The sequence below is a fragment of the Microtus oregoni genome, unplaced genomic scaffold (genome assembly GCF_018167655.1).
Source record: "Microtus oregoni isolate MIOR12 unplaced genomic scaffold, Mior012 000033F_ref0000390, whole genome shotgun sequence".
In the NCBI taxonomy this organism is placed as follows: domain Eukaryota; kingdom Metazoa; phylum Chordata; class Mammalia; order Rodentia; family Cricetidae; genus Microtus; species Microtus oregoni.
This window is the reverse complement of record NW_024543092.1, coordinates 3,831,592-3,852,870: the sequence shown is the minus strand read 5'-3', so window position 1 is coordinate 3,852,870 and position 21,279 is coordinate 3,831,592. Positions and strand designations below refer to the sequence as shown.

The window sequence follows — 21,279 nt, the reverse complement described above, 5'->3', positions numbered from 1 at the left end:
TTATTAGAGAAGCCGAACCATATGGGCTTGTTTACATGAGGGAATCCAAACTTCCATGTGAATTAACTGTGCTGTCTATAGGAAGAGAGGCGAGCCGGTCCGTGGTGTTACCAGGTAGAAGCTAATTCTGACTTCCAAAGGCCATCTGTTTTGTTCAGAGCCACTACTGTGTTGCTGTGGCCAGCAGTCTAGTTCTGAAGCGATGAACAAAAGTTTGCTTCACATATTAACCCCCCCCCACCCCCCCCCCCACCCCCCACCCCCCCCCCCCCCGCGCCCCAAAGTACGTACAAGCATCAGGTCAGGTCACTCTGCCCACTGTAATGGACAACGCTGCCTGGCAACCCTCTCTCCTAGAGAACAGAGTAATTTAAGCTGCATCTAAGCAGAAAGCTTGAAGTGGATAAGAGACATGCAAGGCAGTGGAGATGATATTCGGGGACAGGCACTTTCCTCTGTGTGTCCTTAGTAGACAGTGGTATTCAGGTGCGGGGGGTGCACCCTTCTGTGCAGGTGTATAGATACGGGGAAGGCTTTTTATTTTGTTTTTATTTTTTGTTTTGTTTTTTTTTTTACAATGTCAGGGAACAATCCTGGTGTTGAGTCGCTAGGAGTCTGGGATACCGAACATCTTGCAACATGTGGTACATTTCAGCACGACAAAGAATTGCCCAGATCCAAATGCCAGCAGCACCCCCACTGGGGACCATCTATCAACAGTTCTTTGTTCATGCGCAGCTGCTGCAGAGGAGCAACAAGCTCAATGGCATTTTCCTGCGTTAAAACCCAACGCGGCTAAAAATTGGCATTATGTAGGAATAGCAGCTACACGACTCTCCATCTCTTTGCCAAAATCCTTACAATATGTAAAAATAAGATTTGTTCATTTGGGATGAAGCCGTCCACAAAAAAGAAATCAAACAAACAAAACAGAAAACAAAATATCATCATAGCAAAAAAAAAAATAGTTGGTCTCTATTACAGTTGCCTTTTAGAAATGCTAATAGTGGTTCAAGCTTTGAAACCGTGTTTAAGCTTAGCAATTAGAAAAGGTAAACAGAAAGCAAAAAGGAGAGTGGTTTGGGCTTTTCTGCCGTCCTCTCCTCGGCCACCCTTTGGTCGTTGCTTGCCTCTGTAGTGGAACCTAGAGTCCCTCTTTGGAACTTGGGTTTGAGTTGCCTAGGCATGCACTTTCTCTCAGGAAGCTGTTCCCATTAATCTGACCATTGCTTATTTTTTCCCACTGTTGTCCTCTCCGGCCCATATCTTCGAAAGGTTCATTCTGCTTTGTTAAAGGAAACATATCACCAGTAAGTAGACAGCAAATCCTAACAAAGAATTCATCATTTTAAGGGGTGAAGGGACAATCTGTATACTCTGCGGATGCGGGGGAAGGAGTGATGATATCCAACCACAGCTTCTTGTACTGGTAATGATGAGCGAATAAAGTGAGGATTTAGGAATGCATAAACAAATTCACTACACTGATGAAAATGACATTGAGTTCATATATCTCCGATTTGCTTAAGTCTGTCTCACCGCTAAAGAAAGTTTACTACTCTAAATTAGGCTGCTAGGACCACGCACAGATAACACAGGATGGACTGCCTGAGCAGGGGATGAAGAAAAAGAAAATACTGTTCTGTTCAAATGCAGACATACTGCTATGTGGCAGACTGGCCTCTTTCTACTGTGCCTACGGCTTGGTCTTTGGTAGGCTTGTCTGTCCTGTGATGCCATGGGGTGGATGTGCTAACCCCCATTTCTTTCTCTCCCAGGGACAAACTACTGTATTTTTTGTTTTAAAATGCCAGCGCGTCACTGAATCAATCATAGGATACAAATCGAACAGAGGTTTTAAAGGCTCACAACTCGTTTTCAATATTTGGTGACTTTTGAGGAGCAATTAGAGTCTTCTATTTCCTTAAGTCTATTTTCAATTAAATTTCAGAATTTCCTCCTGACACCAGAGACAGATAAGTAAGTGACTGCCTTCATTTTGCAAATAAGGATGGGAAGAAGAAACGAAAAAAGGCAGCTTTTCTGGGTAAATCAGAGAACCCGGTCTGTTTGCTTTTCCCTTTTTAATTAATGGCTGTTCAAATACCCAGGATGGTTCTCTGAATATTGCAGACTTTAGCTAAATGTTTGAAGGGAAAAACATAAAGGTAAAGGACAGCTAACACAAAACCACAAGGCATTTCACGTGGGTAAAAAATCTCCAGCCAAGATGCCCCAGATGAATGCCGACTAAGGGACTGTTGTTTTTATCGCCTTGGTTGGAAATGACTGTGCGGCTGCAGAATGAAGGGGACTTGGTGTTCTCTCATTACCTTCAGACCAACAGGGTTTCTCTCCTCCGTGAAAAGCCAAGATAGAAACGGCCACTTTTTATTTTATATTTGGTCTAGTTCTTTCTTGCCTGGGACCTTCCATGAGATGGGCTAATTTTCTTTTTTCATTCTATCTCAGGAGTCAGGAAAACTTCCTCCGTTTCTCCATCTCCAGGCTCTAGTGAAAAACTGGAACCATATTACAACTGCACCAAGAAATAACTGTGATTTCTGCACACATTTATTGTCTTAGGGAACAGTGGCGGGCTGGCTGGGCTGCAGAAACGCTGGCGGAGGGCAGAGGCATAATTGCAGGGAGAGAGAGAGAGACATGGCTGCTTTGCCTTCTGTGGGGATGCCTGGATGGGTCGCTAGTGAGGTTATGCAGCCTTTACATTTTTCTGTCTTTAAAAATTAACCACGAAAATAGAGACTTACTCTGAGCACTACAGCTTGGCTCATGATATTTTAATTATTTCCATGGCTTTTAAAAAATGAATAGATTGTTGCAATGAACTAACAGGTCGTTCTAATTACTTAAATATTAGACTACTGGTAGTTAATTTTTAGCTTTTTAAACTTCTCTCTAACTTGAAAATTTTTCTGTAAATGTATGAGTCAGTATGGAGGAAAGGTATTTGTAGTTCATAGATGTGACAGATCATGTCAAGAAAACAGGCTTTCATCTGTGCGGTACTGGGGATTGAACTGGGGGCTTCAGCATGAGAGGCAGTCTGTGTTCTGTAGTGGGCGAAGATCATTGTGGAAAGAAAAACTGTAATTCGGACCACTATGGGGAAAAAATATTGTTCTTTTTAACAAGCACACGGAAACTTTCTATGACACACACTTTGAAGGACAAACTGGTGTGCAAGTCTTGCATTTACAATGTACAGAGAACATGCGGTTAGGAGTTGTAAAATATTCGAAGGTTATACGCATAGAAAAAGAAACATTATCTGCCTTGGCATTTTTCTCATGACACTGACATGATAATATCATAAAGGAACACTACTGTGCAATTAACGAGAAAGAAGTTAATTTTTATGGTCGAATTGAGACACTATGAAGCAACCAATGGCTGGGAGGGCAGCTCGGGGCTCCTAGAGAGTGTGCAGCGTACTGCAAACAACCAAAGGAACGAGCCCTCAGCCCAAGACAAATACTGTGGCACACACAGACGCTATTTCAAAATTAAAGCCTGTCCTATGCCGTTAGTGGAATGGACCAGTGTAAATGGCAGCCTTATTTTATTAATGCAACAGCTAAGCGCAGTTCAGGGGACAATAATGCTGGCTACCTCACAGAATGATCCTCCCGGCTTCTTATAATAAGCCAACTGCAGCTAACCACTTTTACTTTGAAATGAAATCATCAAATTTCCAGTGGTTCTTCCCAATACCACAGAGTGGTGGGACCTACACTTATTCCACTGATTAAATGCTGACTTCTCAGTAGAGATAGAAAATTACAGGCTTCCACATTCTGAAGGAGGAATGGTTCAGAACAGATATCGTTTCAGATCGGAGAGTAAGGCAGACGCGATACAGATTCTGCCTTCTCTTTTGAAAACACAATATGGCATGCTTTTAATCCAGGTGGCCCAAAACAATTGTTAAGGGACAATGAAATTTAGGGGAGTATTTACAAGTGAGCCCTTCTGGGGTTCTGTGCTGGCCTGATACCGCAGAGAAGGGCAATTTAAGGGAGGAAGCTTCTCAATGTAAACACTACTGATTAGAGGCTCTCAGGAAACCGTCTTCCACTGTATCTCACTGCTTCTCTGGCATGGGGAGTAAAGACTGTATGTATAGATGCGATCCACAGAATCAGCACAGAAGGTAAAGTTTCCTTTACATAAACCAGCAATTTTCTGTGTTTCTTGAAAGCCTTAGGGTATTTTTGCTAAATCCATGTGCTTGATATTTTTTTTTTTAATAGCAGCAACCTAACTTTTTTACTTTTAATGCAGCATTCAAAACTACCTGGCATTTTATTATTATTTATTCCCCTTTAGAACTTAAGAGCAAGGAACACACACTTGTATGTTGCTTAAGTTGCAACTCTGGACTGAGTTTTTCAAAAGGGTATCGTGATTGTCCTTATAATCTTCTTTCGGTAATGAATGCTTTTCTGACTTGGGAGATAATTAAGACAGGGAACAATCAGGAGATTTGTTTCTAAAGCCTGCAACGGTTTCTCAGAGTCACATTATATCTGACCTTATCTCTGTTACCCTTGGAGAGGGCTCATTGATTAGGAAAGCAGGCTAAGAAAATGTCACGTGGATCGCGGGCCACTGGAAGCATGCAACACAATGTGAGCGAGCATGCTTGGTAAGAGTTGGTAGAGGCTTCTCGCACTTAATGCACACACAGATTTGTTTCTGGCAACTGGGTTCACTGGCACAACATAAAAAATATGGTATTACACAGAACCAACTTATTGGCGAAACAAGAATATATGTTCTGGAATCAAGTCTTTAAGGAATCCACACTGGGTGAGTAGGTTCCCAAATCCCTTCGTAAGTTCTTAGCTACCAAATGCCTACTTCAAAAATATACTTATCTTCGTTCTTCTTTTCTTCATTAACATAATGAAACCGTTCTCCTTCTTTTTAGCTCCCACCCTGCTGGGGTGACCACCAGCAACTCCAATGTCTCTTGTTTTGCGAACCCACACACACTATACCATTTGGCTTTCCGGTAGTCGAACTGGCGATTGTCTTCTGCTTGTCTTCTTTGATGAAATTGTCCGAGGAAAAGCAGCTGAGAGAACCAGACTGCCCTTCCATCAGTGCACATCCTGGGCAGGCAGGCTTGCTGCGTCTGGTTCTCAGCTTGTTGGCCTCGTCTGGGCTGTCCAGGTGAGGAGCATGCACAACGAAAGCTGAGTCACAGGCCTCCCTCACCACAATGAAACGGAAACATCCACGTTCAAATCTCAGTGCAATCTCGGGGTCTCAGGAAGCAGGACTTCAGCTAGGGATGATCAGTTTATATTTCTGAGCAGTCCCGCACCTCATTATGGACGATGAAACCTGCAGTAAGAAACAGAGACTGTGAGCCCCTGGCATAGACGTGTATTCTGCATTTGGTGACACGCGTAAGGCGCAGTTCTGAATACCACCAAGCCAGTTACCGTTAAGTCGCTGCTGTAACAGAATGCTATTACGTGCATTATGCTGGAAAGTAGACATGATTTTACGGAAATGATCTCGGCTTTACTATTCAGGCTCATAGAATAAAGAAGACAAACCATCTCCATGCTCAAGGCTCATATTCTAACCAACATTATGCAGAGGGAGACAGGTTTTACATGGATTTGGTTATACCTAGCCTGTGGATATGAAACGCAAACACAATAATCACTATTTTATCATTTTAATGATAGGCATGGTGGCACACAGCTGTAATCCCATTATCTGAGTGGTAGAGACAGGGGAATGTCACCTTTGGTTATATGAGTCATCTTTGGTTATATGAGGCATTCCAGGCCAACCTGGGATACACGAGATGCTATCTTACAAAACAGAAAACAAAACAATGTAAGACAAACACTCCCTGCAACCATTAGAACAACACCCCCAACAAAGCCAGTAGACCATTTTCATTAGGCTGTCACCAGCCCCTACCAGTGACTTCAAACTGACTTTCACCACTTGGAGTTTTTTAAATTTATTTTTACTGATTTTTATGTCTGAGTGTTTTGTCTTTGTGAATGTCTGTGCATCACGGATACGCCTGGTGCCTACAGAGGCATCCGATTCCCTGACACTAGAGTTACAGACAGCTCTGAACTGCCATGGGGGTGCTGGAAGTCGAATCTGGGCACTGCAGAGAAACTCATTTGTTAGTGACTGTTTGGTCTGTTTCCACTTTTGCGTGACTTTTGTGCATAAAATATTTCACAAGTCCCTATCTTCATACACACACACACACACACACACACACACACACACACACACACACACGTGTTTATATGGGAAACCCTGTCTCAGAAACCAATATATAACAGCCCCGGCTTTCCTGGAACTTACTTTGTAGACCAGGCTGGCTTCAAATTCAGAGATCCACCTGCCTCTGCCTCTCGCATGCTGGGATTAAAAGGCATGTGCCACCACCGCCCGGCTTATATTTTATTATTTATTGTTTTTGTATGCGTATAGGGCACACATTTATATGGAGGACAGAGAGCGACTATGGAGTACGGACTTCCACTGTTCTACTGTGGAAACTGAGACACTGGGAAGCGAAGTCACTTGTCCAAGACAGAAAAGTGATAAGTAGAGGCGTTGGCTCTAGAGTCTTTCGTTTTTCCTGTATTATAGGCCAAAACATGGTAGCTGAGCTTTCATTCAAAGAGGGTGGACGGTTCGTGTTATAGTCTTGTGACTACCCAGGCAGGAGAGGACATATTTCAAAGAGAGGCACTCATGCTATCAGACCACTGAAATAAACCATAAAGAACAAGAATTGTCCCAGGAATCCCATGCCGGGTAAGGGCAAGGCTGACTGGACCTGGGTCCACTGGAGGAGAAACTTGCCTCCGGGAAGAGATTCCACACGCTTTTCCTCTAACTTATCAGACCACCTTGAGGACAGACCAGAGCCAAGACAATGATGCATAGACTCAGACCTTAGCCAGTGTTGATCAGTTTTGACCAGGGGTAAGTCCTGACCTCCATCTCCAGCGGGACGTGAGGCAGTGCCCTCAAGCTTTAACCAGTGGTTAGAGCAGCTGATCCATCTGCTCCATCTGCTCCACCTCCCTCCGAGAAACACACCGTGCTGTGGCACACAGGGACTAGAGCCTGCCTGAGACTGTTCGGGGAACAAGACAAACACCTCATCCCTTCGTGGCCCTCACACAGAAAACCATCAACCTCTCTCCCTCTCGGGTTCAGTTTCTTCTGGGCACTGCAGAGAAACTCATTTGTTAGTGACTGTTTAGCCTGTTCCCAATTTTGCATGACTTTTGTGCACCAAATATTTTGCCAAGTCCCTCTCTTCAGATACTTCCGGGTTCTGGATCCAAAGGACAAGTGTGGGCAAAAGAGACACAGGACATCTTATCTTCCCATCAGGATTCTTCTAAAGCCCAGCATTTTCTGGAGAGAACCCTGATTTTAATTTCTCCAAACCAGCAGGAAAACACTTAAGGTTTTCTCGCTGTCCTATACAAAGCATCTGCCCAAGAATCTGGGCTGAAAGTGAATTCCATTGGGTTGACTGTGATATGATACTAGCTCCTCCAGCTGGCTCAGAAGAGTATGGTGGCTAGCTATGGCTGCAGCCTCTATTCATAGCAACCCCCAAGATCTGGAAAAACAGACACAAACCTGTATTTTTGTTTTTCTATTTTTTTTTCCCGAGACAAGGTTTCTCTGTATAACAATCCTAACTATCCTGGAGCTAGCTCTGTAGACCACACTGGTCTTGAACTCACAGAGATCCGCCTGCCTCTGCCTCCTAAGTACGGGGATTAAAGGCATGTTCCGCCACTGCCTGGCACAAACTTGTATTTTGCTACAGTGTTCAATCAGTCAAAGATGTCTTCACCCTGCAAAATGAGGCTTCCCCTGTTCAAATTTGGCTATAGAATTTAATGGCTAGACGGAATATAAATGCAGTTTTCCCTAGGTGTGTTTAGCTTTATCTCAGAGAACTTCACCTCTCCGATAGAATGACATTTTTGGCTTTAGGCTTCGAGTTGGTGAAGCAACAAACGGATTTCCTCTCCCCTATGGACACAAGCTTTTCATTCACTCTCTTTTAAAGTTGTGTCTGATCTTGAATTATGGACATTTTCTTCTGAAGAGTAACAACCCAAACAGCCCTCTCACCCTTCTGTGGTGAGCCCTCCACAGGGCGTGCTGCAGCCCTAAGGACAGTCCCTGCATGTGTGGGCCTTATGCAGTGCAGGCTGCAACCCCTACAGTGTCACATTTTGAAAAGTCACACCCTATCTAGTGGCCGAAAGAGTGGGTTCCTATCTATGTATATCAATCCCTACTTCAAAAGACAAAAAATGAAATCACTGCTTGAAAAAAAAATGTATGTTCATATGTAGTAATTTTACATGAAAAGTATTTTAGAATTTGAGAGAATTCTCAAATTTTACAGACCCTTAAGAATACTGCATAATAACTATGAAGAACTTTTGCTCTCACTCTCAGTGTGGTTTTTTTATGCACCTGAATTTTAAATACGCACCACACTGTAGGCATTCAGGCAATATCTTGTGTGTCTGCTGGTTATGATACAAAAAAAAAAAATCTCTTTAGATCTGTTTTGACTTTGAAAGCTTCAATTCAATGACACAATGAATGTATGATAATGCACCTTACTTAATAAGCAAACATTTCATAAATGAATAAAATTATTCACATGTGAAGATACTCTGCACCTTAAAATGTTATTTTGTGCTAAATTAAATTGACTTTGTAAAAAGTGGTATTCTCTCTTGATTACAAATCTAATATAAGTTAATACAATAAAATCCTTAGAAAACAAATACTAGCCAGGCAGTAGTGGTGCATGCTTTTAATCCCAGCACTTGGGAGATAGAGACGGGTGATCTCTGTGAGTTTGAGCCCAGCCTGTTCTACAAAACAAGTTCCAGGGCAGTCAGGGCTGTTACACAGAGAAACCCTCTCTTGAAAAACAAAATAAAAAATACTATCCAGAAAATTCCAATTACCCAAGTCTTACTACTGTGACCCTTCATACTTTACTTTTAAGCAAAATATGGCTTTTTATGTAATTTGCCATCATAATTTAGATGTTTTTTCATAGAAATTCCATTTGTCTTGAAAAGTAGAGTGGATTCTGTTTGTCATAGTGGTGTCTTTCGAGAATGTAATGACTACATAATCAACATCCAGACCGCTATTCAAGTATGTTCAACTTTTTGGTTTTAAGCAATGAGCCGAGTAGGCAACAAAGGGGGAAAATACAGAGTGTAGCCAGAGAAGCGGTAAACATGCTAAAGAATGCAGGTCACAGTTGGTCCCTTATCAGGCTCGAGGATAAGTTCTTGTGGGAGCACTTGTCCCCATCCTTGTTGTAAGTCCTAGTTTGTGCTTCAAATCCCAAAAACGTCTCTAGAAAACTCAGGGAGTAACCAGGAGGATTGCAGGAGAGAACAGATCAACACAATTCATCAACGCATGCATGCACACACACTTACACATACGCACCAGAAGATATTCTGTGATGGCGGTCAAAGAAGTGTTTTCCTGCTGTGCTAAAAGTATTCACGATATAAATGCCGGCACATGAATCAAAATGAAGCACCAGGCTGGAATCCTTATTTATTAAAACAGGGTCTCAGGAATTGGATCTCTTCCCTGTATCTGTTGTTGACTTGGTAAAACATTCCCCTGTCTCAAAAATTCAAAAGGTTTGAAAGCCTCTGTGGCAAAAAGTCTTTCTCTTGTGTGTGCCCCAGCTACCAGCCCTCCTCCCCAGAGATAAGCAGTATCACCAGCCTTTGGGGAGTTTTTGCAAAGATCCTGAGGGAGATGGTTGGACCGCCATATGTGTGTGTCTGTCTCCCATCCAAGTACTAACCAGGTCCAACCCTGCTTAGCTTCTGAGATCAGACTAGATAGGGTGCATTCAGGGTGGTATGGCCGTAGACGTGTGTATGTTTTGCATGTGTGTGCGTGTGTGTTTGTGTGTGTCTTGCGTGTGGCTTGTGTGTCTGTCTGTGTTTGTGTCTGCGTGTTTGTGTGTGTATCTGTGTGTGTCTTGTGTGTGTGTGTCTTGTGTGTGTGTGTCTGTGTCTCTGTGTGTGTGTCTGAGTGTGTGTTTGTGTGTGTATGCCTTTGTCTCTGTGTGTGTCTATGTGTTTGTATGTGTCTTGTGTGTTTGTGTTTCTGTCTGTGTGTGTGTCTGCGTGTGTGTGTGTCTGTGTCTCTGTGTGTGTCTGTGTCTGTGTGTTTGCTTGTGTCTGGATAACAGGTAGGGAACAGAGCAGTCTTCAACATGATCTACCTTGACCGTGTGTGGGTCTCAGAGGCTTAGCGTCTGATAGGAAGGCTTGCTTGATATGGAAGATAAAGCCTGGCACTGACTAGAACAAAGAATTGCTGCCATGTGTCTAGGCTACAATTAAAAAAGATGGATAAGGATTCCGTGTTTATGCCCCATGCGGGGGCTAATGCCGAGAGTGCTGTGTTTTTTTTTTTTTTTTACAGGAGTACTTTTCTAAGTGAAATGCATGGCCATATTTTCACATTATTTTGACTAGAAACAGTAGTGTTTATTAGAACTTTTTCCTCTTCAAAGAAATACTGACACCAACATGAAAATCACAGCATGATTTTTATACCTCCAAAGCCAAAAATACTTCCCTGCTGGAATACAACTCTAATGATGTCATGTAAATTAATGGAAAAATAGCAGTAGACATTTGCTTTACTGTCAACTCTTAAAGACTTCTTGAGCAAGGCATGTTTATTTTGGTGGTATAAATATTTAATTTTTCCTTATCTGAAATGATAGTTTAAAGAGTGTTGATCAATACCGTTAAAAAAATCTTTTTAAGCACATCTCCTCAGCATGAGATGTTACCACCTCAAAACTTACCTAACCTTCATCTGTTAGCATTTACTTAAACAATAAAAACATCAACAAATTATTTAACAAAACACAAGGTGAGCCTGAATTTCTACAGAGAAGTAAATAATTGATAGGCTTTTGGAGGTGAAAAAAAATCCCATCAAATAGAAAAACACATTACAAGCCTTCTGTTCAAGAGTGTCACTAGCTAAGGCAGGGACAGTCAAAGATCCAGGGCATAATATGGAACCCAGACCTCTGGATGTGCCCAAAGCGAACTTCACATCTAGAGGGCAATAAATGGCACAGGGAAGGCTGAGCACTGGTTGACAAAAGCAAAGTTCATGTGTGATTTTGAATCATACACAGAAAGAGGTGCGCAATGGCTTAAAGTCTTAAGTGTAAAAACAGTTGAAAACAATGGTTTTGTATTCTTGGCTCCCTTCCACACAGGAAAAAAAAACCCAATGAAATAAAAGAGTAACAACACAGAAAGATTTCAGCACGCAAACATTACACAAAAGACCGTGGAAAGAATGTAAAAGGCTGACAGCAGGTTGCAAAATATATCTCAGATTTTACTAATCCATCTAAAAAAGGCAGGCAGTCCAAAAGAAAATTTACAAAGGTTTGAATACAAACGTTAAATAAATAAACAAAAAGGGTCAATAAAGATGAGTGAAGCTTTCCAACCATCTGGAGATTAGTGTGGAAATTAGCATGCTCCAATTTATCCTGGAGAGCACAAACCTTGAGGTCACCCACCAACTGTTGATGACGGTGACTGAGCGTGCAGCATCCTCTAACTGTGAGTCAGAAAACGAAGTGTTTTAAATGAGAACAGAGAGGAGTCTTCTGAAAGCTACCAAACCCATGAACCCAGTCACCTAGGAAATCCAGTCAATGGGGCAACCACAGAAGTCATGGCATGTGCACACAGACATAACCGTGACGGCAGTGACTTAGTGTCGACCGTGAAAAGCTGAAGTGTCATGGACAACCAGCAGAACCTGCTCAGTCGTGCGAAGTACATTATCTGTGGGACGCCGCAGTCATGGAGATAGATGAGCGCCATAGAGACCACAGGGAGGGACTGGCTTTCTACGTGCTGGATGTGGATAAACAGTCTGTGCACACAATTATATTATATTTGGACACATTCATAAATGCACAGAAAAAGAAATGCCTAAAAGCCCTTAGCTAGCTCTTCCCCAGGAGAATAAAGATGAGGGTGGAAAATAAGTAGAGGATTCATTTTTATTGATAAACTTTAGCACTACTTAAATGCTTAATTAAAATACATCATTTCGTATACAAAAGACATAAAAAAGAAACGGCCCTGATACCCTATCCCCCCCCCCCCATGGCTAATTTTAGTGAATCTGCTTAGAGAACACAACAGAAAGAAGGCCTTCCAGCAGAAATGCTTCCTGGAGAATTAGAACTACAAAATTTAATTAAATTTAACTAATGAAAACTACAAAATTAGAATTACAAAATACATTTTTCTTTGCTTATTTTCTGCTGTAATTTATTCTCACCTCAGGCCACTGAATGGAGATGAAGCTATCAGAACTTATGACTTAGAGGAAAGTTTTACACAAGGAAAACCAATCGGAATGACCATGTGGGATGAGTGCAGACACTACAGCTCAGGGGGCAAGACCCAGCTACAACTGAGGCTGTCTCTAGATCACAGCATCGAGACAATGCAATTAGGGTAGGGCATCAGTATTTGCATTCTAAAAGACAGAGAACCTTGTCTTCTTCATGCATTCATTTCCTGGAATTTTCTATTACTTCAATTGTGTGTTTATGTGTGTGAGTGTGTGTGTGTGTGTGTATGTGTGTGTTGCTATATAAGTTTGTGTTCATGTATGTGCGAACATATACTGAGGTCAGAGGAGACGGGATTTCTCACGGAATCCTGAGCTCGCGTCTGTATCTCTCTGCCCTACAAGCCCCCTAATAGCCTGGCAACCAGCAATCCCCAAACATCCTCCTGTCTCTGCGCCCACAACATTGCCCCCACAGGCTTATATGGCCATGCCAGGCTATTTGCATGGGTGCTGCAGATCCAAACTCAGACCCTCATGCTTGTGTGGAGAGTCCCCTTTTTACCCATGGAGCTATCACCTCAGACCCTCAATTTGGTTTCTAAAAATTTAATTTCTGAGCAAAATTTTAGGAATATGCTTGCTACATAAAGCAAAGCTAATATATGTATGAGATTGTAACTAAATAGAATAGCTGTTACTTCTGGAAATTAGATAATGTGAACACTCAGATTCCACCCCCCCCCACACACACACACAGTTTCTGTCATTTGGAAAACCAAGGAGTAGTGGGGAGACAAACCACAGCATTACACTTGTTAACATTTGGATCTTAGGTGCCCAAGTGCTAAAGTTCCAGGCCTCAACTTGGCTCTCCAGGGAATGCTGTAAACCTTAAGGGTAGGGCCTTGCAGTCGCTGGGGGCTTGTCTGTGAGGGCAATGGGACCCAAGCCTGTTCCTCTACCTTATTCTCATTCCTGGGTCACAGCAGGAAGGAGTGGTGTTCCCATGTGTTACCACCATGATGCCTTGTTATAGGTCCCAAAGCAGTAGAAAGAACTGAACATGCCCTGGGATCTCTGGGCTTGTGAGTCAAAGGAAGGCTTCTTTTTTTACAGGCTCATGATCCCAGAGATTAATGGTGATCCCAGCAGTATCTGGGGAGCCAATCAAAACTTGATTCCCATTATAAGATCTAGCTTCTGCAAAATTCAGTTTCTGCCCTAGGTCTTGTCCTGTGAGCAATAAGTAACACATATGTTCCCACACCGCCTGCTACCAGGGTGTCTTCAGAGCACAGAACTTCCGATATCAGTTTAAGAGCAGGCTATGACAATACTTGATTTTTGGCCCCAAAAAAGAAACTAAAAAGAGAACCATAATATAGTCCTTCAGAATGATTCACAGTTCACTGAAAGAAAAAATCAAGACCTCATTGTAGAATCCTTTTCTCCCAGTGAGATCAGTTTAGGTGCACTTAAACGACACAATTGAGCCAATCAGGAAAGTCTAGACATTGATAATCTGGTCCAGCCATATCTTTAAATTTGCCACCAGGACTCTAGTTAATCAAAAGAGCAAAGAAAGACAGAGGCGAGGGAAGCCGAAACCTTCATTAGACAATTTCTGACAAACCACATTTAAAAATGAAATCACTACACGGTATACCCGACATGAAATTTCCAGTCTTGAGTATTCTCACCCTGCAAAACTCGATCTTGTCTACCCACCTTGTAAACTGTCGGCTCTCCTCATGGACTTCCATTTCTGTGCTTTTGAATTCATTTAGTTCTTTTCTTATTGCTGCCTAAACAGGAGAAAACGAAACAGAATTTAGGTCCCATATTTTCCCAACGTACACAGCATCCACGAGACAGACAATCTTCTATGATATAACATTTTGGGGAAAGAATTACTAATTTATCTCAGATTAAGACTTAATAAATGAAATACATTACAGTCTGAGCACCCCTGACATAAAAGCCAAAATTAGAAGATCTTCAAAACCCCAAATTTTCTGAGTATTGGTGTGTGAGCCACAAGTGGAAAATTCCATACCTGCCCCCCCCCGTGATGGTTGTAAAGTGGAACCATGGCAAAAACGTGTAAAATGACCTGCAGGAGATGTGTGTGCGGTATGTACCAACACAAATGAACTCTTTTAAAGCAGGGTTGGAGACTGAACCCAGGCCTTATGCATGCTAGGCAAGCACTCTACCACTGAACTAGACTCCAGGCCCCATCAGAGAACTTTGTGTGTGGACACAGTCCTCATCCTTCAGCTACTTCTTCTCATTATGTCCTTGCAAATATCCCAAATTCTAGAACTACTCCTAACCCATAAACACCTTTGGTCACTGGCATTTTGAGAAAGGGACAGTCAGCTGGAAGCCAAACTGAGGCTAGGATGGACTCCCTGAGAGTGTCCTTTGTGGGGAGGGCGGCAGTAGGGTCTAGAATGTCCCTCCACCCTCTTCTGACCACGGCAAATGCAAGGCATGAGGTTTTTCAGAGAATCCATACCCTGCTCCTCGGAAAGTTTTACATTGGAGCCCACAGCAACGCAGCTTTGACTTGCAGCCACAGGGATGTTAAGAAGGCAATTGCTATTTATTTTTTTCATGTTGAAAGTTTAGACAAATGACTGAAAATTCAGCACAGCATTTAAAGCCAGTCGGAGAAACATCAAATAGGCGGCCTTGTTTAAGGAACACATAATCCATGCCATGTACAACAAAAATGCTTATGCATGCAGACTGGAAAGCTGAGACACCCCTCCAAATGCTAACTTTGGCTGTCTGTTAACAGACAGTGGCAGGATTATGCATGAGTTTAGCTTCAATTTTTGACTTATTTTTATTTCCGACTTTTTTCCCCCTACAAGGGATATTTTACTCATATAAAAAGTACTAAAAGGATCTTTTTAAACTCTATGTATATTGCACTATTCAGCTCAAACACAGAAGATTATAAATGTCTTTTACACAAAGAATGCTTTCCTTCATATAAAAGGAAAAGTAGGAATAAAGCACCCTTCTGACATCTGTGCTAAAGGGTTTGGCTCCAGATAAACACAGAATGTCAACATAAACCACAGGAAGTCCCTTCACAGAAAGATAGGAGAATCTACTTTGCGAATGAAAGTCAATGAACTTCGGAAAAACGGAAAAGATAGTAGAAAGCCCCGAGACCTCTCCATAGCTCTTTCCTGTCATTAACCATTACTCTACACTTCACAGACTTCCTTCCAAGTATATTTTAGTGTAATAATTAAGCCCTGTTGTCACAGACAGTCTCCTCTCCTTAGATATATTCTTTAGGTCTGGAAGTCTCTTTGGGGGGAACCTGGACAATAAACAGCAGTCATGATTCTTATTACTAACTCTCGGAAGTGCCAAAGCAGACAGAGACCTGTTTGTGAACCTGAGTCGCACGTGACACAGTTGGCTCACAAGACACAACAATGTGGACACTCGGTTTTGGCTATAGTAACAATCGGCACTAGCATCAGGAGCTGGACAGTTGCTTTGATGAAGTTCTAGAGCAATGCTCCTCCTTGGAAAGAAGTGTTTCGATATGAACGGGGTCAGGGATCCCATCTCTGTTTTCACTTGAACTTTCTTCTCTCCACAGGTTTCATCAGAGGCCGTGCTAGACTTTGTTTAAGCTCAGAAGACATGGTATTGGTCTTGGCTACATTTCCCACGGCAGTATGATACTCACGGAGGACCTTTCCCTCAAGCTGCAGCTTTCCTACCACTGTGATTTGGACGATGTTATCTGAAGTCCACGTGGTACAGCCCATTGTCCAGGGAGGTATTATTAGAGGGAGGGTGACCATTTAAGAGGTGGGGCTTTGTGAGGGACATGTCTCTAGGTCATTTGGGGCATGCCCTTGAAGAGATTATGGGACTATGATCTATCTTCTCTTTCTTCTTTTGACTCATGATGTAAGTGACTTGATTCACCATGTACTCCCTGCTCCAACCATATGATACCTCCAAGCACCCATTACTTAGACCTTACTTAGACATTACTTAGCCCTAAGCAATGAAGTAACTCTTGCATCCAGAACTATGAATCAAACTTTTTTATATTTATAGGTTAGCTATTCTAGGGGTTCTTTTTCAACAGTAACAGAAAGCTAGAGAATTTACTCACCTAGAAAATAGGAATAAAAATTTATGATGCAATTAAGAATATTAGTTCAAAATATATTTTTTAAAAATGTGCTGACCCTCAACTGAAGAATGGATAAGGAAAATGTGGTACATTTACCCAATGGAGTACTATACAGCAGAAAAAAGATAATGACATCTTGAAATTTGCAGGCAAATTCACAGATCTAGAAAACATCATATTGAGTGAGGTAGCCCAGACCCAGAAAGACAAATATCATATGTACTCACTCATAAAGCAAAGAAAAACCAGCCTACAATTTACAATCCCAGAGAAGCTAGACAACAAAGAGGACCCTAAGACAGACATACATGGATCTAATCTACATGGGAAGTAGAAAAAGACAAGATCTCCTGAGTAAATTGGGAGCATGGGGACCATGGGAGAGGACTAAAGGGGAGGAGGGAAAACGGAGGGGAGTAGAGAAAAGTATATAGCTCAGTAAAAACAATTTAAAAAAAGTTCTGATGACAGGTTCAGTTTAAAAAAAAAATGTGCTGAATATTGTAGAGTTACCAATAAAATATCGTGAAGTTTTTAAAAGGTATATTATTTGGACTGTGACTAACAATTCTTTCATTTTTATTCCAGACAATTCAATGGAGCGCAACAGGACCCTGCTGCAGGAGAGCTAAGCATAAACAAGATGAAGGACTCACTAGTGACAGAGGGCTGGCTACCAGCTGAAGAGTCTGGCAAAATCCAGGAGAAACATTCAGAGAGAAACACTTGGGATATGGAGTTTGTAAATCAGTACAACTACAAACTGTGCCCCCATTCCACCCAATATTTATATTAATGAAATTTATAACCCTCTAGTGCCCACATCCCCTCATGCGTACTGCTTTCCCCTGAAAGTCAGTTAGACGTGGGCGCATCCCATCTTCTCTGCAAGGCCATTTTGTCATTGCGTTCCTAAGATGTGGCTGGTGTCTGCTTCTTTGGAGTTGACTCTGGGTATAAACCCTATCATGACGCTGAATAAGAAGACAAGTAAAGTTGTCGCTCCATGATACCAGTCGAAGGACAGTGTCTTCCTGGCTCTGTGACACTTGCTTCTTGGAAGCCAGCTGCCACATAAAACACATTTGACTGCCCTGAGCAAGCTGTAGTACGAGACGCCCCAAGACAAAGAAAGACTTCAGAAAATGAGATGCCATGTAGACAGAGGTCAAGGAGCAAGAGGACATACACACATTCACAAAGAAACTACTTTGGAAATGGGTTTTCAAGGCCCAGCATCTCACCAACGCCATGTGAGCCTGAAATAAACCCCTGGGTTGATGCATTCCAGAAGTCCTCCCCCAGAAACTTGCAAGCGCTATAATCACTGATTTAAGCCAGTAGCTCTGGGCTGGTTTGTTACAAGGCAGTTGATAACCTAAACAGTATTCTAAGATGAAACAGAAGCCCAGAGGGGTCTTATTATCTTCTGGATATCAAAAGTGCTTAAATGATTATAATGGAGCCACTCATAAGCCTACAAGCCTTACATACATCCAATAAAATGGGCTTTGGGGCCTCGCTAATCCAGATAACTGCCTCATTGCCATGAGTGTGCTGGCTTGCATTTAGAAGTGAAAAGTCAGTTGTACGTAACAGTATGGTAATCAGCGTAACCCTGCAGGGTGTCCGCATTTGCCTGATTATGGGGACAGTCTTCACTTTCAAAATCTACTCACTAAGGACCTACTTTGGAGTCTAACAGTTACTCCATTAGGTAAGAAGGAAGAGTGCTTAGGGGTTCGAAGGAGAAAAAAGGAGATCTTTTATATTGACCAGGTACAGGGTCAGTATAAACACAGCTTTGTTCCCCCCACCTCCTTTTTTCAGATGAGACCAGATTTTAGGCCAAATATTCTCAATCTAAGTGTAACTGGGGCTGGTTTTGCTGAAAGATAAAAGAAATAGACTGAGGCAGTGGGATTGGAGCCCGAGGTGCTGCACCGGACCACCCTATGTAAACCATTAAGCTGAAATTGATCTCGAAGAAAACAGGCAATAGCAACCCCAAATGCCAGGAGTTTGCACTGAGACCCTATGAACAGTGGTGGCTTGTATCATGGGAATTAAACACAGGACACAAAAACGACAAAAACCAAGCTTAAGTTTGACTGGTGGTGAGTAGCCACGTACATCCCCCATCTGATCAGCTGTGGGCAGTTCAGGGGCACCTCTCGGCAAGGAACACCAGGCAGTTGTTTGAAAACATGGCTCTTGCGGCCATTTCCAACATGACAGCGTGGGTTGCGAGAGAAGAATTAGAGTTTCCAGTCGATATCTTTTGTTTATTTCTGTGCTAAAACGCTAGTATCAAAGGGAGGATTGCTGGCTGACTCATGAAGCCCCATGTCATGGGGAGGGAAGTGTGCATGCCATGAGTCAATGGATGACATTCTACAGGGAAGTGGGATCACATTCTTCCCGAGTATCTTGCTAGACAGCGCATTCCTGGGAAGACTTTTTGTCTCCCTAGCCCTCGTACCCACCATATTGTTAAGAGTTTTAAGAGCCGAGACAGATTTGTATATCATCAGAAAGCAGCCCGTATTCTGGTTCACTAGAAATCTTGTTTAAAATTTTTCTCAAAACATATATTTATGCCTCCTCTCAGTACATCTTAGAGCACCTTGCCAGAACCTCCCAGCAACGTGCAGTTCCCCCACCCAGCGGCCCATGCCCTCCCTGGCCCTTAGAGACAAGGCCCTTCACAGCTTGCACAACGGCACCCTTGTCAGGACCAAACCTCTTCAGCAGCTCCGTAGAATTTTCTAAGCTGAAACTTTCATGAGTATTTTAAATTTCCATCCAGCTGTGGAACCACAGACTGAAATTACTTTCGGAGTCTAAATAATATTTGAATTTCATTTTCTTTAAAAAAGTAATACAAGCTTTCAGTCATTTTGACTTTCCCTAGGTTTTTCAAGTGGAGTATAGAGATCAAAAATTAAAGAATAAAACCAATTTAAAGCTACATTTATTTGCTTTTGCGTACGTGTGCATGCCTGTGTGTTTGAGTAGGGGGTCGCACGTACCATGGTATGGATGCAGTTGGAGGGAAACCATCTCCCAGCACGTGTGTCCCAGAGACCACACTCAGGTTTTCAGGCTTGGGACAAACATTTTACCCACGGAACCATCTTGCTGGCCTCATAACCTAATTCTTTTTTTTTTTTTAATCTTTTCTATTTTCACTTTGTTTTAATTTTCTGATCATTGGTGTTTTGTCTGCGTTTATGTCCATGTGAGGGTGTCAGATCCTCTGGAACTAGAGTTACAGACAGGTGTGAGCCGCCACGTGGGTGCTGGGAATTGAACCCTGTTCCTCTGGAAGAACAGCTGATGCTCATAACTGCTGAGTTATCTTTCCAGCCCCCTCATAAGCTAATTCCTAACCCAATAGTTAAGTCACACTTAATTAATTTTATATTAATTAACTTAATGAATCAAATACATTATTTAAAATATGACTAATAGGTGTTATGAAACATTTTAAGGCAAAAGTAATAAAAATCAATAATTTTTGCTATAATGACAGTTAGTATGCTATTTTCATCCTTACCTAAAATGTTTTTAGCATATAGGCCCTATTTCTTTATACACACCCACCCACATACACTCATTGGACATTCAAGGAAACCCAGTGTTGACATCAGGAGGTTTCCTCAATCACCCTCCACATATTTCTTAGAACAGTGGGTCTCAGTGAACCCGACACTCACTGTTTCAGCTAGACTGTCTGTTTGGCATGCCAGGGAGCCAGCTAATTCTGCCCCTTGGTGCTGGGGTTGTGGGTATGTACCGCACACTCAGCTGTCTCACAAGGGGTTCGAGGATTCAGGCTGTGGTTTCCAGGCTTACTGGGCAGCACTGTACCTACAGAACCATCTACCTAGTCCTTGTATATCCACATTGTAACAACGGTGTGAGAGTACTAAATTTTCCTCAGTGTTATGGAGAAAACGGTATTTTCAGACATTTCTGAAAATGCCATGCATTGATCTAAATCCCAGTTCATGTCTCCTGTTCGTGAGTCTGGATACTCAGCTATTTGACAACAAGCACACACCACTTGGTGTGTAACACATACTACACAAAACAGACGTATAAAACACACTACATGTAAACAGCAGGTTTAATATTTGCATTTTTCTATTTTCTAATATATATATATATATTTAATTGAAAAAAATTTCCGCCTCCTCTCCACCTCCCATTTCCCTCCCCCTCCCTCTCCAGTCTGAAGAGCAGTCAGGGTTCCCTGCTCTGTGGGAAGTCTAAGATCCTCCCCCGTCCATCCAGGTCTAGGAAGATGAGCATCCAAACAGGCTAGAGAGGGGCTCCCAGGTGTCCGGGCAGATGTCCCCAGATAGTTCCTTGGGCAGCTGAGGAGAGAGAACCTGAAATGGCCCTATCCTATAGCCATACTGATGAATATCTTGCATATCACCATAGAACCTTCATCTGGCGATGGATGGAGATAGAGACAGAAACCCACACTGGAGCACCGGACTGAGCTCCCAAGGCCCAAATGAGGAGCAGAAGGAGGGAGAACATGAGCAAGGAAGTCAGGACCACGAGGGGTGCACCCACCCACTGTGACAGTGGGACTGATCTATTGGGAGCTCACCAAGGCCAGCTGG

At 42.5% G+C, this 21,279-nt stretch overlaps 1 protein-coding gene across 4 annotated transcripts in view; it reads right to left on the bottom strand.

The window, feature by feature from the left end:
• Window positions 1-284: 284 nt before the first annotated feature.
• Phactr2 (phosphatase and actin regulator 2) overlaps window positions 285-21,279 on the bottom strand; it is a 268,683-nt gene continuing 247,688 nt past the window's right edge. For all 4 annotated transcript variants that reach the window (XM_041680164.1, XM_041680166.1, XM_041680168.1 and 1 more), the window contains 2 exons: window positions 14,188-14,264; window positions 285-5,373 (listed from right to left, as the gene is read on the bottom strand). In XM_041680164.1, the coding sequence (XP_041536098.1) occupies window positions 5,358-5,373; window positions 14,188-14,264 (93 nt within the window). In that variant the 3' untranslated portion in view covers window positions 285-5,357. The remainder of the gene's footprint in view (window positions 5,374-14,187; window positions 14,265-21,279) is intronic.